The 13,968-nt window shown below is 36.5% G+C and overlaps 1 protein-coding gene across 1 annotated transcript in view; it reads left to right on the forward strand.

The window, feature by feature from the left end:
• Positions 1-13,968, forward strand: part of LOC125671848 (sushi, nidogen and EGF-like domain-containing protein 1) — a 65,616-nt gene that overhangs the window by 38,798 nt on the left and 12,850 nt on the right. Inside the window, exons 5-7 of the mRNA XM_056162375.1 lie at positions 1,407-1,491; positions 9,399-9,511; positions 9,592-9,864. Of these exons, the coding sequence (XP_056018350.1) occupies positions 1,407-1,491; positions 9,399-9,511; positions 9,592-9,864 (471 nt within the window). The remainder of the gene's footprint in view (positions 1-1,406; positions 1,492-9,398; positions 9,512-9,591; positions 9,865-13,968) is intronic.

Raw genomic sequence — 13,968 nt, forward strand, 5'->3', positions numbered from 1 at the left:
CTCGAACCTCAACTTGTCATTACGCTAAGGATGGATCCACAGTTTACATAGTCTTATCTTTTCAGATGACTTGGTTGGGTCAGGAATTTCGAAAAGACTTTTTTCACATCTTCCCTTCGCATTAGTGCAATTAACAGCTGGACAGGAAGGCATCAACCTATTTATTCGTAAAATCTACCACATGCATATCTTTGATGATCTTAGAATCTCATCAAAATCGCAACAGACGGTGTGACGTCAAAATTAGTGATTTATGTGGTCTTGAATACAAAAGAGTTCCACATCATGACAGTATCTATAGATGGCAGGAATTTCAATTTTTAACGTTTTCAAATTAGTACTGAAGCTTATCTAGGCCATATATCAACAGAATAGTGTGACAAATTTTTATCGTATATACTTAATCCTTTCATTTATATATATATATATATAAAAATTGGGTTGACTTCTCCTTTAATAAACATTTTAAAACTTGGAAAAAAGTAAAAACAGTAGGTGTGGTCTGCTAAAGAACACTCACTGCTCTATGACCGTAAGCGCCGACCAAAGGCTTAAATTTGAAGGCCTTCACCGGTCTTGGTGACGTCTTCATATGAGTGAAAAATTCTCGAGAGAGAAAGAGACGTTAATCAAGATACAATCTATCAATCAAGAAATGATACTTGCACAACTAAAAGAACAAATGATTTGCAATAAAAATAAGTAAAGGATATTAAATATTGTACTAGATTAAATAGTTAAATTACTGTACATGTATCTTGTATATTAAAACTGATGGGGGGGGGGGGGGGGGTGGAATGTCAAAAAACAGCCAATTAAATTCATCTTGCAGAAATTACAGTTGCAAGGATTGGTATGTTCAACTTTTATTTTTAAATGAAAAAAGACGTGGGAGTATTTTTAAATATTTCCACTAAATGTCTTTATTATGATCTACATATTGAAGATTTTATGAATCAGATGTGTTCTTGGGCGGCTTGAAGCACAAGTTTGTAGAGAAATGTCAACATCAGAGGCAGCGCACCGAGGAGTTATACCATGAAAAAGTGGCTGAAAATATTTGATGTTGCGTATTTGGCCGCTATGCCCAACACTATTGGAGTGTTTTTTTTTCTTTCTAGAAATAAACAAGTAACACCACAAAAATTGTAGTTATCATTCAACAAAAGTACAAGAAAGAAAATATGACAGTTTAATGACATGACGCTGAATAATTCTCAGACTATAGAAATTTGGGTACAACTCTCGTGTACACATTTGTAATCTGTGGATGATGGATATTATATGTTTTAAATGGTACTTATTGGGAAGTTAAGTGGGATTGACCACCAGATTATGCATAGCATTTCACAAATGCATTTTGTGTTTACTTTATTTTTTAAAAATTATGATACTGTATATTTCAGATATTTATTGAGGCAATACAAGGGGGCTCTTTTGAAGGTGATATAGCCATTGACAATGTGAATATTACAACTGGATCATATGATGGTAAGTCGTTTGTTAATAGCTCCACTGAGATTTGTTATCAGAATTGTTCATGACTTATATGTCATTTAAGCTTCCTCAGAACCAATAGACCATTTTTAACCAAACTTGAAGCAAAGCATCTATCATATTTGCTAGACAAGATTGTCCATTTGCTTGAAATTCTGTTTTCTTTTCATGCTTGGTAGATTGAATCAACATTTTTCATTCCTGCAGGGCTCTATAAAGGTTCACTACCGTTAGATAATCAGTGCTCTTGCATATCAAAATCCTTTTGACATGGAACGATTGCCGTGCCCAATAATCAAAAAATAGATATGAAAGCTATACAAACTGTGGCAGGAATATTTTAGTGGGTACCGAAACAGAAAGTGGAAAATCATGTTGTGTTTGATTTTGAGTTGCCATAAACATACGTACTTGTTAACTCATGTGTGCGTTTTCTCATTAAAATTGGTCGGTAATATGTCTACTTGTCCATACTCTGTCTTTTTACCATACTTTGGATTGAGGCCACAACTTTGTGAAAAATAGACATTAAAGATGTATGATCCGATGTTCATGTATCATTGTTGTACATAATTACCTAAATCAGATTAATTAGTTTTTAAAGTTATTAACTTTCCCTTAATTACATGCTTGAAAGCATCGGCATGTAAAAGAAAACAGTGAAAAGATATAATAGCGGGAACGCATACATTTGCGTCTTTAAATAGCCCCACGCAGGTTACGAGAATTTCAACATGTCTTATGAGATATACAAATCAAAGCCAGCTGTCTAATTTTAAAGCTGAAAGAACGTAAAACAGCGACTTACTATGAGGCATTTGATATTTTTATTTTTTATTAACTTATGGCACGGTAATGTTGTAACCAAATACACAGCTTTACACAGATAAGATAACCGATGATCTCAAAATTTATTCTGGTTAAAACAGGTGAAGTAACGTATGGCATGCCGTAGAACCTCACAAATACGTACGTTAATAATGTACGATGATTTAAGAGCGTTTTCTTAAGGCGGAAAAAATATTTCGAAATTCGGACCATACAACTTTAAAGTATATATTCATTGCAAACGTTGCTTGTGACAAGATAATATCAAATGACCCTAAACCAAGGTCATTTGGTCATGGTCACTTCACTAATGAAAAAAATCTAAAAGTTTTGAGACTTTTGTCCAAACCATGACTGTAATGAAGAAGCAATCGATTTTTTACAAACAGTATGACATGACTTTAACCAAGGTTACTAACGCCACATAAAATTAATTCCCTGGTTCTTAGGCCAATTTTCTCACAAACAGATGAGGAAGGGAGGCACTTTTTAGCTTACCTAAGCCGAAGGCTCAAGTGAGCTTTTCTGATCAAAACTTTCCTTTGTCCGTCGTTGTCGTAATATTTCATATTTTCATCTTCCTCTCCAGAATAACTGCTCCAATTTCAACCAATCTTGGCACAAATCACCCTTGGATAAGGAGGATTCAATTTTGTTGAAATGAATGGCCATGCCCCTTTCATAGGGGAGATTTTTATACAATGCAAAAATAGGGCGGGGTAAGTTAAAAATTTCTCAAGAACAACTGGGTCAGAAAAGCTAAAATTTACATGAACACTTTCTGTCATAGTGGAGATTGAAATTTGTTAAAATCATGACCCCAGGGTTATGTTTTGGCCACAATAGGGGATCAAAGTTAGACATGCGAATATATAAAGAAAATATTTGAAAAGCCACTAGGCAAGAAGAGATTTCCCTGAAAAATTCCTGATAGAGATTCAAATTTCTTCAGATCATGGCCCCCGGGGATGCGGTGGGGCCACAGTAGGATATCAAAGTTTTAAATGCAGATATATAGGAAAATCTTCTCCAAAACCACCGGGCCAATTTCAATCAAACTTGATAAAATTCCTCCTTTGGTGAATAGGATCTGAGTTTGTGCAAATGAAGGGCCATGTCCCCTTAAACCTGATGCGTTACCTTTTACATGTTTAACAGGTTTAATAGAACCATGAAACATACTTGTCACATTTTTAGCTCACCTGAGCTGACTATCGAATCAGTTGAGAGATATAAACACCATGTACAGGTGATAATGAAATATTGCTACATAAATATGGGATGGTATAGCCGTACAAATCCCGGTGCAGAAGGACAAAAGTATTACAGGTCGGTATTACCGAGATGTTATACTAAAAAAATCTCAAGAAATATTATCATAAACGATACCCTGTGTCAGGATTTAGGCATATTCGTCTACTTCATGATCCGGGTTAGAATAGGTCCTCAGTACCCCCTTGCTTGTCGTAAGAGGCGACTAAATGGGGCGATCCGTCAGATGAGACCGCAAAAACTGAGGTCCCGTGTCACAGCAGGTGTGGCACGATAAAAATCTCCCCCTGCTTAAAGACCGTAAGCGCCGAGCATAGGCCTAAATTTTGCAACCTTCCTCCGGCAGTGGTGACGTCTCCATATGCGTGAAAGATTCTCGACCTACCTAGTCCTTGTTGCGCCCGTGGGCACATAGGGCAAGGACTAGTTTCTTCCACTCCTCTCTGTCAAGATTCTCGAGAGGGACGTTAAACAATATTTAATCAATCAAATGAATCTACTTAATGCTAATGCTCCATCACATACATGTACATCTGAGCTTGTGAAGCAATTTTTGAAGTCGGAGAAGGTTACCGTCTTGCCACACCCACCACACTCTCCAGATCTAGCTTTTTCCAAAATTTAAAACGTTCTTATCTGGTCGTCGATACAAGTCCTGACAAGCCCTTGGCTCAGCAACCAGTCAGTCCCTCAGAGGTCTACCTAAATCAGCGTACCGTGCCGCATTTCAGAAATGGATTCAGAGATTGAAATTATGTATTTCAAACCGCGGATAATACTTTGAAGGGATGTAATGTTCATTTCACTATTTGAGTCGAATGCTTTTGAGATATCGTACAATACACATTATATATCGAACAGCCCTCGTATATCAGACATTAAAGGGAAAGGCAACCGAACTTGTTTTTATATGATATAGATTTGTCATACTATTCTGTTGATATACGGCCTAGATAAGCTTCAATACTAATTTGAAAACTGAAATTCCCGCTATCTATAGACTATAGGCTGCCTTGATGTGGAACTCCTTTGTATTCAAGACCACAAAAATCAATATTTTTGACGTCACACCGTCTGTTCCGGTTTTGATAAGATTAAAATGTGCATGTTGTAGATTTTACGAATAAATAGGCTGATGCCTTTCTGTCAAGCAGTTAATTACATGTACACTAATGCGAAGGAGAGATGTGAAAAAAGGTTTTTTTCCTCGAAATTTCTGACCCAACCAAGTCACCTGAAAAGACAAGACTATGTAAACTGTGGATTCATCCTTTGCGTAATGACAAGTTGAGTTTTGAGACATTTGTATGAAGAAACATGTACCGTCTACCTGGTCTGCGACTCGACTGAACGTCTTTTCTTAATTTCTTCTTGCTAAAGAACGGGCTGAAGTTTATACGGCTCCAATCTTAACTGTTCGTGTTTACAGTGCTGCTAATGAAATAAACCGGAACCGACGGTGTGACGTCATAAATTAAACTTCATGGCGGCGGGTAATTTAAAATACATGATAGATTAATATTGATTTAATTGTTAAGCAAGGGTTTTTGTGGTTAAAGACTGTCATCTACGATATCAGTAAGTAATACTTTATTCATAAAAGCAGCTATGTGGTTAGGGTTGCCTTTCCCTTTAAGCGGCTTTAATACACACATAATTATACTTGTGCCTGCGGTACCTAAGGTACCACATGACACTGCACATATGCTCTCAACATCCAACAATACGTGCTCCGCATTTCCATTGGCATATTAATTGATTTGAATGAGAAACCTCACACGTTTGGTAGTGTAAATCAAATGTGGAATAGCGTTTTCTGTATGGTGCAGTATTAATGTTTTCATTTGGATTCAGTTTTTATCCAACAAATGTTTTTGAACAGCATTTACAACCTACTGGTTATAGTATACCAAATATAATAAAGGCATCAGTTTTCACCTCTTTTGGTACAAATCTGAGGCAGTTTTTACAGTTACAGAATGCACATTTGCTGTTAGATTTCCCAGCAAATACAAATGGGACAGAAACAGACACTTGATTTGCTTTTTAGGTCACCTGAGTAACCTCATTATAAACTTCTCCATAATAACTACCAGTCCAATTCTTTTCAAATTTGGTATGAAGCATCATTAGGACAAGGGGGACATGGAATGTAAATTTCAGGACTCCAGAACCCTAGGGGCGGAGCAAAAACTGCCTTAAATTGGCAAATTTTCAAAAATCTTCTTAAAATCACACACATGTAAGAAAAACTAAATGCATAGTGATGTAAAGCAGGAAGGCCTCTATCCAAATTGTAAATTTCATGATCCCCGGGGTAGGGGTTCTGACCCCAGGGCGGGGCTAAACTTGTTATATAGTGTTTATGTGTAAAACACTTAAATTACATCTTCTTTAGTGCTATTGATACTAAATTGAAAGTAATAGATATTTAGAAAGAACAGGAAGTCCTTTACCAAATTTGTAAATTTGATTATTCCAAGGGTAGGGATTTTGGTATCAGGGTGGGACCAAAATGATCAGTTATTAACTGTGTGAACAATAGACATTTTTAACTTCTTGATAACTATCATTCCAATTCTTTTTAAATTTGGTATGACACATATTTGAAACAAGGGGAACATAAAATAGTAAATTCCAGGATTCCTGCACCCCTGGGGCCTTATGGGCAGGGCAAAAACTGCTCAAAAATGACAAATTTTCAAAAATCTTCTTCTCAAGAACCACACATATATCAGAAAAATTAAATGCATAGTGATGTGGAGCAGGACGGCCTCTACCAAAATTGTAAATTTCATGATCCCCGGGGTAGGGGTTCTGACCCCAGGGCGGGGCCAACCTAGTTATATAGTGTTTATGTGTAAAACACTTAAATAACATTTTCTTTAGTGCTTTTGATACTAAATTGAAAGTAAATAGATATTTAGAAAGAACAGGTAGTCCGTTACCAAAATTGTGAATTTGATGATTCCAGGGGTAGGGGTTTTGGTATCAGGGTGGGGGCAAAATTGTCAGTTATTAAATGTGTTAACAATAGACATTTTTAACTTCTTGATAACTATCATTCCAATTATTTTTAAATTTGGTATGAAACATATTTGGAAGAAAGGGAACATAAATTGTAAATTTCAGGATTCCTTCACCCATGGGGCCTTAGGGGCAGGGCAAAAACTGCCCCAAAATGACCAATTTTTAAAAATCTTCTTCTCAAGAACCACACACATGTAAGAAAAACTAAATGCATAGTGATGTAGAGCAGAAAGGCCTCTACCCAAATTTTTGATTTCATGATCCCCGGGGTAGGGGTTCTAACCCCAGGGCTTGGCCAAACTTGTTCTATAGTGTTTATGTGTAAAACACTTAAATAACATTTTTTTAGTGTTTTTGATACTAAATTGAAACTAAATGTATAGAGCAGGTAGTCTTTTACCAAAATTGGAAATTTGATTTTCCCCAGAGTAAGGGTTTTGACCCCAGGGTTAGGCCAAACTTAGTATATAGTATTTATGTGTAAGTTTGCTGATACTGTATAAAATCTAAATGCATACATAGGAATAGCAGAAAAGGATTTACAAAAAATGATGAATTTCACAACCAAGGATTATGACATTAGGATGAGTCCAAATTAGTCATATATGTTGATGTTTTAATTTAATACACCTATTATTTAAAGCCTTTCATCAGTGTAGCACTTTTGAGGGCAGTGAAGTCTTAAGAACACATCTTGTTTTATACTGTTGCTGAACATTAGAATTTAGCTTAGATATTCAGAACAGGAATTTTTTTTCTAGATTGCATAGTCCATGGAAGTAGTGATACCTTTTCAGGTGACCGATAAGGCCTGTGGGCCTCTTGTTTTTTTAAATGATGAATATAGTAAAACTGCCGGGACCGTCGACTCACTTCGAGACATCCGTGGTATTCGACATATCGGTGTTCGAGATACCGAAGTTTACCTATACAACAAAACTAAAAGAAATGGAACTGGACTCATATACGAGGGCTCTTCGATATGTAATATGTATTGTACAATATCTCAAAAGCATTCGACTCAAATAGTGAAATGAACATTACATCCCTTCAAAGTATTCTCCGCGGTTTGAAATACATAATTTCAATCTCTGAATCTATTTCTGAAATGCGTCACGGTACGTTGATTGAGGTAGACGTCTGAGGCACTGACTGATGGCTGAGTCAAGGGCTTGTCGGGACTTGTAACGACGACCAGACAAGAACTTTTTAAGTTTTGGGAAAAGGAAAAGTCGCATGGGGCTAAATCTGGATAGTATAGTGGGTATTGCTTCACAAGCTCAGATGTATGTGATGGAGCATTATCATGAAATAGACGAACATGCCTAATTCCTGACACAGGGCGTTGTTCATGATAATATTTATTGAGCTTTTTTAGTATAATATCTTGGTAATACCGACCTGTAACACTTTTGGCCTTCGGCACTGGAATTTGTACGGCTATACCATCACATGACAATAAAGAACCTTCTTTGTGCTTATGGTTACTTTGGCTACTACAGACCTTTTACCGTGTTTAGTTAGCCATATTATGTTTCCAATTTTTCTTAATGGTTCGAAATAGTGAACCCATGTTTCGTCACCAGTAACAATGTTTGCAAATTGTCTTTGATTGAATTTGGGAGACATTTTGAGCAATTGGTTAGTACCCGTTTCTAGTCATCTATCAATATATGCGTATTTTTAAGTTTTGGGAAAATCTTTCGTACTTTCAAGATACGCTTCAAAATGAAATGCACCCGCAATAGCGATATGCCAACAGCTTTGGTAGTATCACGAATCGTGTATCTGCCATCACTTTCAATTATTTCCCTGACTTTTGAGACATTTGCCTTGCCTGTTACAGTCACAGGTCGGCCAGATTTTGCTGCATATTTGATGGACTCTCTGCGAGTCAGAAATTTCTTTCCCCAGCTATGAACTGTCTCATAAGATATCTTATCAAACCCATTAACTTCCTGCAATTCAGTAAAAATCTGCATTACCGAATGACCGAGTTTTATATAAGCTCTATTTTCTTCAATATTCCCAACCATTTTTACAACAGTGGTCAACGAATGACTCTATTGAAATGCCTATACGTTTAAAACTATGTGGAGCTGAAGGCTCGTGTTTATACCGTTGGGAAAGTATTAAATAGAGCTATTCAAGAGGATCATCATCCACGAAATCGTGCAAAGCGTTTTCGCGCTGTGGTACAATACACATCGAACAGCCCTCGTACATGTACGCTTGACAACAATGATAACCATATTTTATTTTAACTTTGTGATACAAACAACTACATGTACATGCTGCAAACAACTACAAGTACATTGTATATATGAGTAATGCATATAAGATTAGATATAAAAAAGTAAAGAATCTATAGACAGATGTATGCTTTTGGGGATTAGGGGTTTTCTGTCTTTCTTTTTCATAAGAACCAAAACTATAATTACATTACATTTCTAAAGTTCAGCCACAACTGACAATATCCTGGATGTCAATGCGCATAAGATGTTGCTTTGTTTTCCATCCCCTCGAGAATTTCTCACTCATATCGAGACGTCACCAGCTTTAGGTGAAGTACCACAAATTTAGACCTTAGATGCTTGGCGTAGTAACTGACAAATTGTACGCTTGTACATGTAGATCTTCAAGTATACCTGAAAATTTCTCCTGATTATTACTATGTAAATGTTAATTACTCTGGTCCTGCCACGGTCCCAGATGGTTTGGTTTGAATCTTCACAATACATGTAGAAGTACATTTGTTTTCTCGGTTGCAGGTATTCGCCATTATCCTATCAAGGGGAACACTCTAACGGGAGACGATGAGTCAACGTCCATCACTTTTCTGCGTGGTATACCGATAGGAAAAGACACTTATCATAAAGTTTATGTACGTTTTAACAACAAAATTAAAGAATACACGACCTATTTTATTTATGAGAAATTCAAAACTAATCAATTTCATTTTAGATGAGCACAAACGGACTCGTGACATTCAACAAGTCAGTGACGACATATCAGCCTGTACTCGACTCGTCCTATCCGTTTTTGGCTCCCTACTGGGCTGACCTTTATCCTACAGGGAATGAAGAGGGCAGTGTGTACTACAAAGTCTACAAAAACACGTCAGAGCTGCGTAAAGCATCTACCTATGTACAAAAGTTTAGCAGAATTACTTCCTTTAAAGCCCAATGGATGTTGGCGGTGACTTGGAATAACACGAAGTTTCCCTCCGGTTCTGATGTCAGTTTTACTCCTAATGTGGTTTGAGAGCATGCATCTAATGTTATCTGTTTTAATCTTAACGATCCAGAAGGTCTAGTGTATTGGGTATTTTTTCTGATTACAGTTTGTTCGTCTGTGTCATTGTGTATTTTTTCTCTCCATAGTCTGTATCATGCTATCACTTACTGTGACCTCGGTCTTTATGCCTTATTCAAAGACCCGTGACTTACACTTCTAATGTCAGGCTCTTGAATTCAAGGAAAAAGCACTGTCTATGTTAAACGTCTGAAATATTTCTAGTAGTCCCCTACCGACGAAGTCGAAGGGGACTTTAGGTTAGCACTCCGTCCGTCTGTCTGTTTGTCCATCAGTCATGCAAATCAGTTTTCCGCACTTTTTTTTCTGTTCTTGCAAATATTTATTTCATATTAGTACATTGCTTTGTCATGAGAAGTTTTTTACTCCGTTGATGTTTCACTAAGTTGTGGCCCTTGGACCAAGAAAAATAATACGAATAGGGGCTTTAAGTCTCGTTTCTTGTCATTCCCGGTGAAGCGTATGCGGTGACAAACAAATCCGATTGACAAATCCGGGACATATTGTTTTTGTCATGTCTGTCATTCTGCAATTCTATCTGAAACTTTAACCTTGCTAATAATTTTTGAACAGTAAGTGATAGGGCTTTGGTATTTCACATGAGTATTCCGTAGAACCAGACCTTTCCGTGGGTATGAACATTTTTTACCCTGTGACCTTGGAGTCTGACCTACTTTTTAAAACCATTAACCTTGCTAATAACTTTTGAACAGTAAGAGCTAGAGCTTTGATATTTCATATGAGTATTCCTTGTGACAATACCTTTCCATTGGTACAAAACCTCTTGACCTTGACATTTAACCTACTTAAAAAAATTGACATTGGTCATAACTTCTAAATGGTAAATATTAGAGCTTTCATATTGCACACAGGGGCGGATCCAGGAATTGTGGTTACGGGGGGTGCCACTTTATGAGGCAGTGGGTCCAGGGTAAAGCCCTGGTGGGGGCCCTGGGGGCGAAGCTCCTGGATTTTGCAGGTTTTACAGAGCTTGAAATATGTCTCCTATTTAGTCATTTGTACTATTTTCTATCGTTTTTTATAAGGTGAAATAAATAAAAATGACGAAAATTTTAAGGGTTTTTGGAAAAAATTAAGTTCTCCCTATAGAATATTTCAAGAAATCAAAAGATTTTGTTTATTGCTTCATTTATCGTTTAGTACATTTATCTAAACAAAATAATCCGCCACTGGCACATGAGCATTTCTTGTGACACGCTCTTTCTATTGGTACCAAGATATTTGTCTTTGTGACCTTGGCCATCTTCGGAATTGACCATTATCGGAGGCATTTGTGTTTCACACTTACTTTTTCTCTTTTAATTCAAACAACTATTAGCTCACCTGAGCTTTTCTGATCGCCTGTTGTCCGTCGTCTGTACACTTCATTTTCGACTTCTTCTCCAGAACCACTAGGCCAATTTCAACCAAACTTACCCAAAAGCATCCTTGGGTGAAGGGCTTTCAAGTGTTTGTTCAAATGAAGGCCCATGTCCCTTTCAAGGGGGAGATAGTCACAAAAATGCAAAAATAGAGAGGGGTGGTCATTTAAAAATCTTCTCAAGAAAAGCTGAGATTTACATGAAAGCTTCCTGATATAGTGCAAATTCAAGTTTGTTCAAATCATGGCCCTTGGGGGTATGATGGGGCCACAATAGGGGATCAAAGGTTTACAAACAAATATATAGGAAAAATCTTCTCAAGAACCACTGTGCCAGAAAAGCTGATATTTACTTGAAAGCTTCCTGACATAACGCAGATTCAAGTTTGTTGAAATCATGTCCCCCGGGGATTGAATGGGGCCAGAATTGGGGGTAAAAGTTTTACATACAAATATATAGGAAAAATCTTCTTCTCAAGAACCACTGAGCCAGAAAAGCCGAGATATGATGGGGCCACAACGGGGATCAAAGTTTTACATACAAATAGATAGGGAAAATCGTCTTCTCAGAAATTACTGGGCCAGGAAAGTTGAAATTTACATGAAAGCTTCCTGACTTAGTGCAGATTCATTCAAGTTTGTTAATACCATGGCTCCCCGGGGGTAAGATGAGGCGACAATAGGGGATCAAGTTTTACATACAAATATATATGGAAAATAATTAAAAATCTTCTGAAAAATCACTTGGCCAGAAAAGTTTACATTCACATGAAAGCTTCCTGACCTAGTCCAGATTCAATATTGAAAAAATCTTGACCGCCGGGAGTAGTTTGGGGTCACAATAGGGATCAAATTTTACATGCGAATATATAGAGGAAATCTTTAAATATGAGCCAATGGGGGCGATGTGGCCCATGGCCTCTTGTTAATAATAAGATTGATTGATTGATGATTTCCGCCACACTCAAAAGATTTTCAGTTATCTGGTGGCGCCCAGTTTTTATTGGTGGAAGAGAGAACCCAGATACAATGTACCTGAGAAGAGACCACCAACCTTCCGAAAGTAAACTGGGAAACTTTCTCACTTAATAATTAGACATACAAATGTGCAATGTAATTTTGTGATGTGGCAATTGGGGGGGGGGGGGGGGTGATATGGTTATTATGGCCTATTACTACACTGTTTTATTATTATTATTTAAGTAATTTGGAGAAATTAGTATTATCAAGATTACTTGATTATCTATGGCTTGATTAAGTTTGTATATTTAGCAACAAATTATAGGACTCTTGTCTAAAGATATCTGGAGACAAACACCGAAGAGAGTAATTTCAGTGGTTGCTCCCTCCAATACTATGGGAGAGAATATGTATCTTCCGTATAATTAACGCCTGTTTACAGCCAGATAGGAAAAACAAATGTTGTTAAGCATTAGAAAAGTCTTAAATTAATCATTTCTGAGCTCACCAATATTTTCTTTGTAATATTATTCCTCATGCGTGTGGTATATACAAAACTACTAGTTAAATTTATAGACAAATGTTCCTAACAGTTATAGATGAATCATTGGGAGTGATCTACTGAATAATAGGAGGACATGTTAATGTCTTACTGGGCTGAGGAGTTCTTAACTTATTGGTGTATTATTTTTAAAAAATGAATTGAATAAATTAAGGGATTTGGCTGCATGAGTCCGAAATTGAAGTGCATCTCTCGATAGTCTATTCCTGTTCCCACCAACATGTGATGTGAATTACTAGTCACAAAAAACTCGAGATGCTGTTCCTGATATAGTTGAAGTTAAGAGTCCTTTCTCTGAAGCACAGATAACAATATATACATGTAAAGCGGTACACACTTTAAAAAGAATTTTACCTTGGTAAGTTTTTGTAAGCATTCCTCAAGTTTGGCTCTTTATTGTGGACATTCTTTTTTATCACTGTACATTACATATAAACGTTTTGTTACATTTAGAATACAGGAAGAGTATTTACTACTTCAAGTCCAGCCATCATTAATATTATACAGATACAGGGCCAGCTTTTGTGCAATATGAATTGTTGCGTCTCAATTGTTTGGACTACAGCCGACTGCATGAAAGGTGAAGATAACGACAGGGATCAATCTTATAACTCCTATAAGCAATACAAAATAAAATTATATTAAAATTTAAAAAAAACCCTTGTGCTTAATTCCTGAAAATATGAACATGTAGAGCATTGTACTTAACGGTCACTCAAGAAAATGTTAAAAAATATTATGGTTGAATGAACAATTATTGATATTTAATATATTGTTAAGGTAGATAAATACTATTAGAAATTTCTGTCAATCAAAGAACCAGAGCCCTTTCGGCAAAATAAACTAGACTTTCACAGTTGATGCTCTAAGATTTATAGGTTATAGAACAATTTATTTTATAACTATATCTTTTCTAGTTTTCGTTTTACAGTCGTTTAAACTTTGTGTTGTTTTTCAAGAGGAAAACTACATGGATATAACGTCATGGTGCTTACGTTATGATGTTGACGTTATGAGAATCACAGTGTAATACACAAAAAATGGGCGCATAGGTTAATATATAATTTTGGGGCTTATTGTGGTTGTAAATCACAACTGTTAAAATATTAGGAACTTGTATATT

This window comes from Ostrea edulis, chromosome 4 (genome assembly GCF_947568905.1).
Source record: "Ostrea edulis chromosome 4, xbOstEdul1.1, whole genome shotgun sequence".
In the NCBI taxonomy this organism is placed as follows: Eukaryota; Metazoa; Mollusca; class Bivalvia; order Ostreida; family Ostreidae; genus Ostrea; species Ostrea edulis.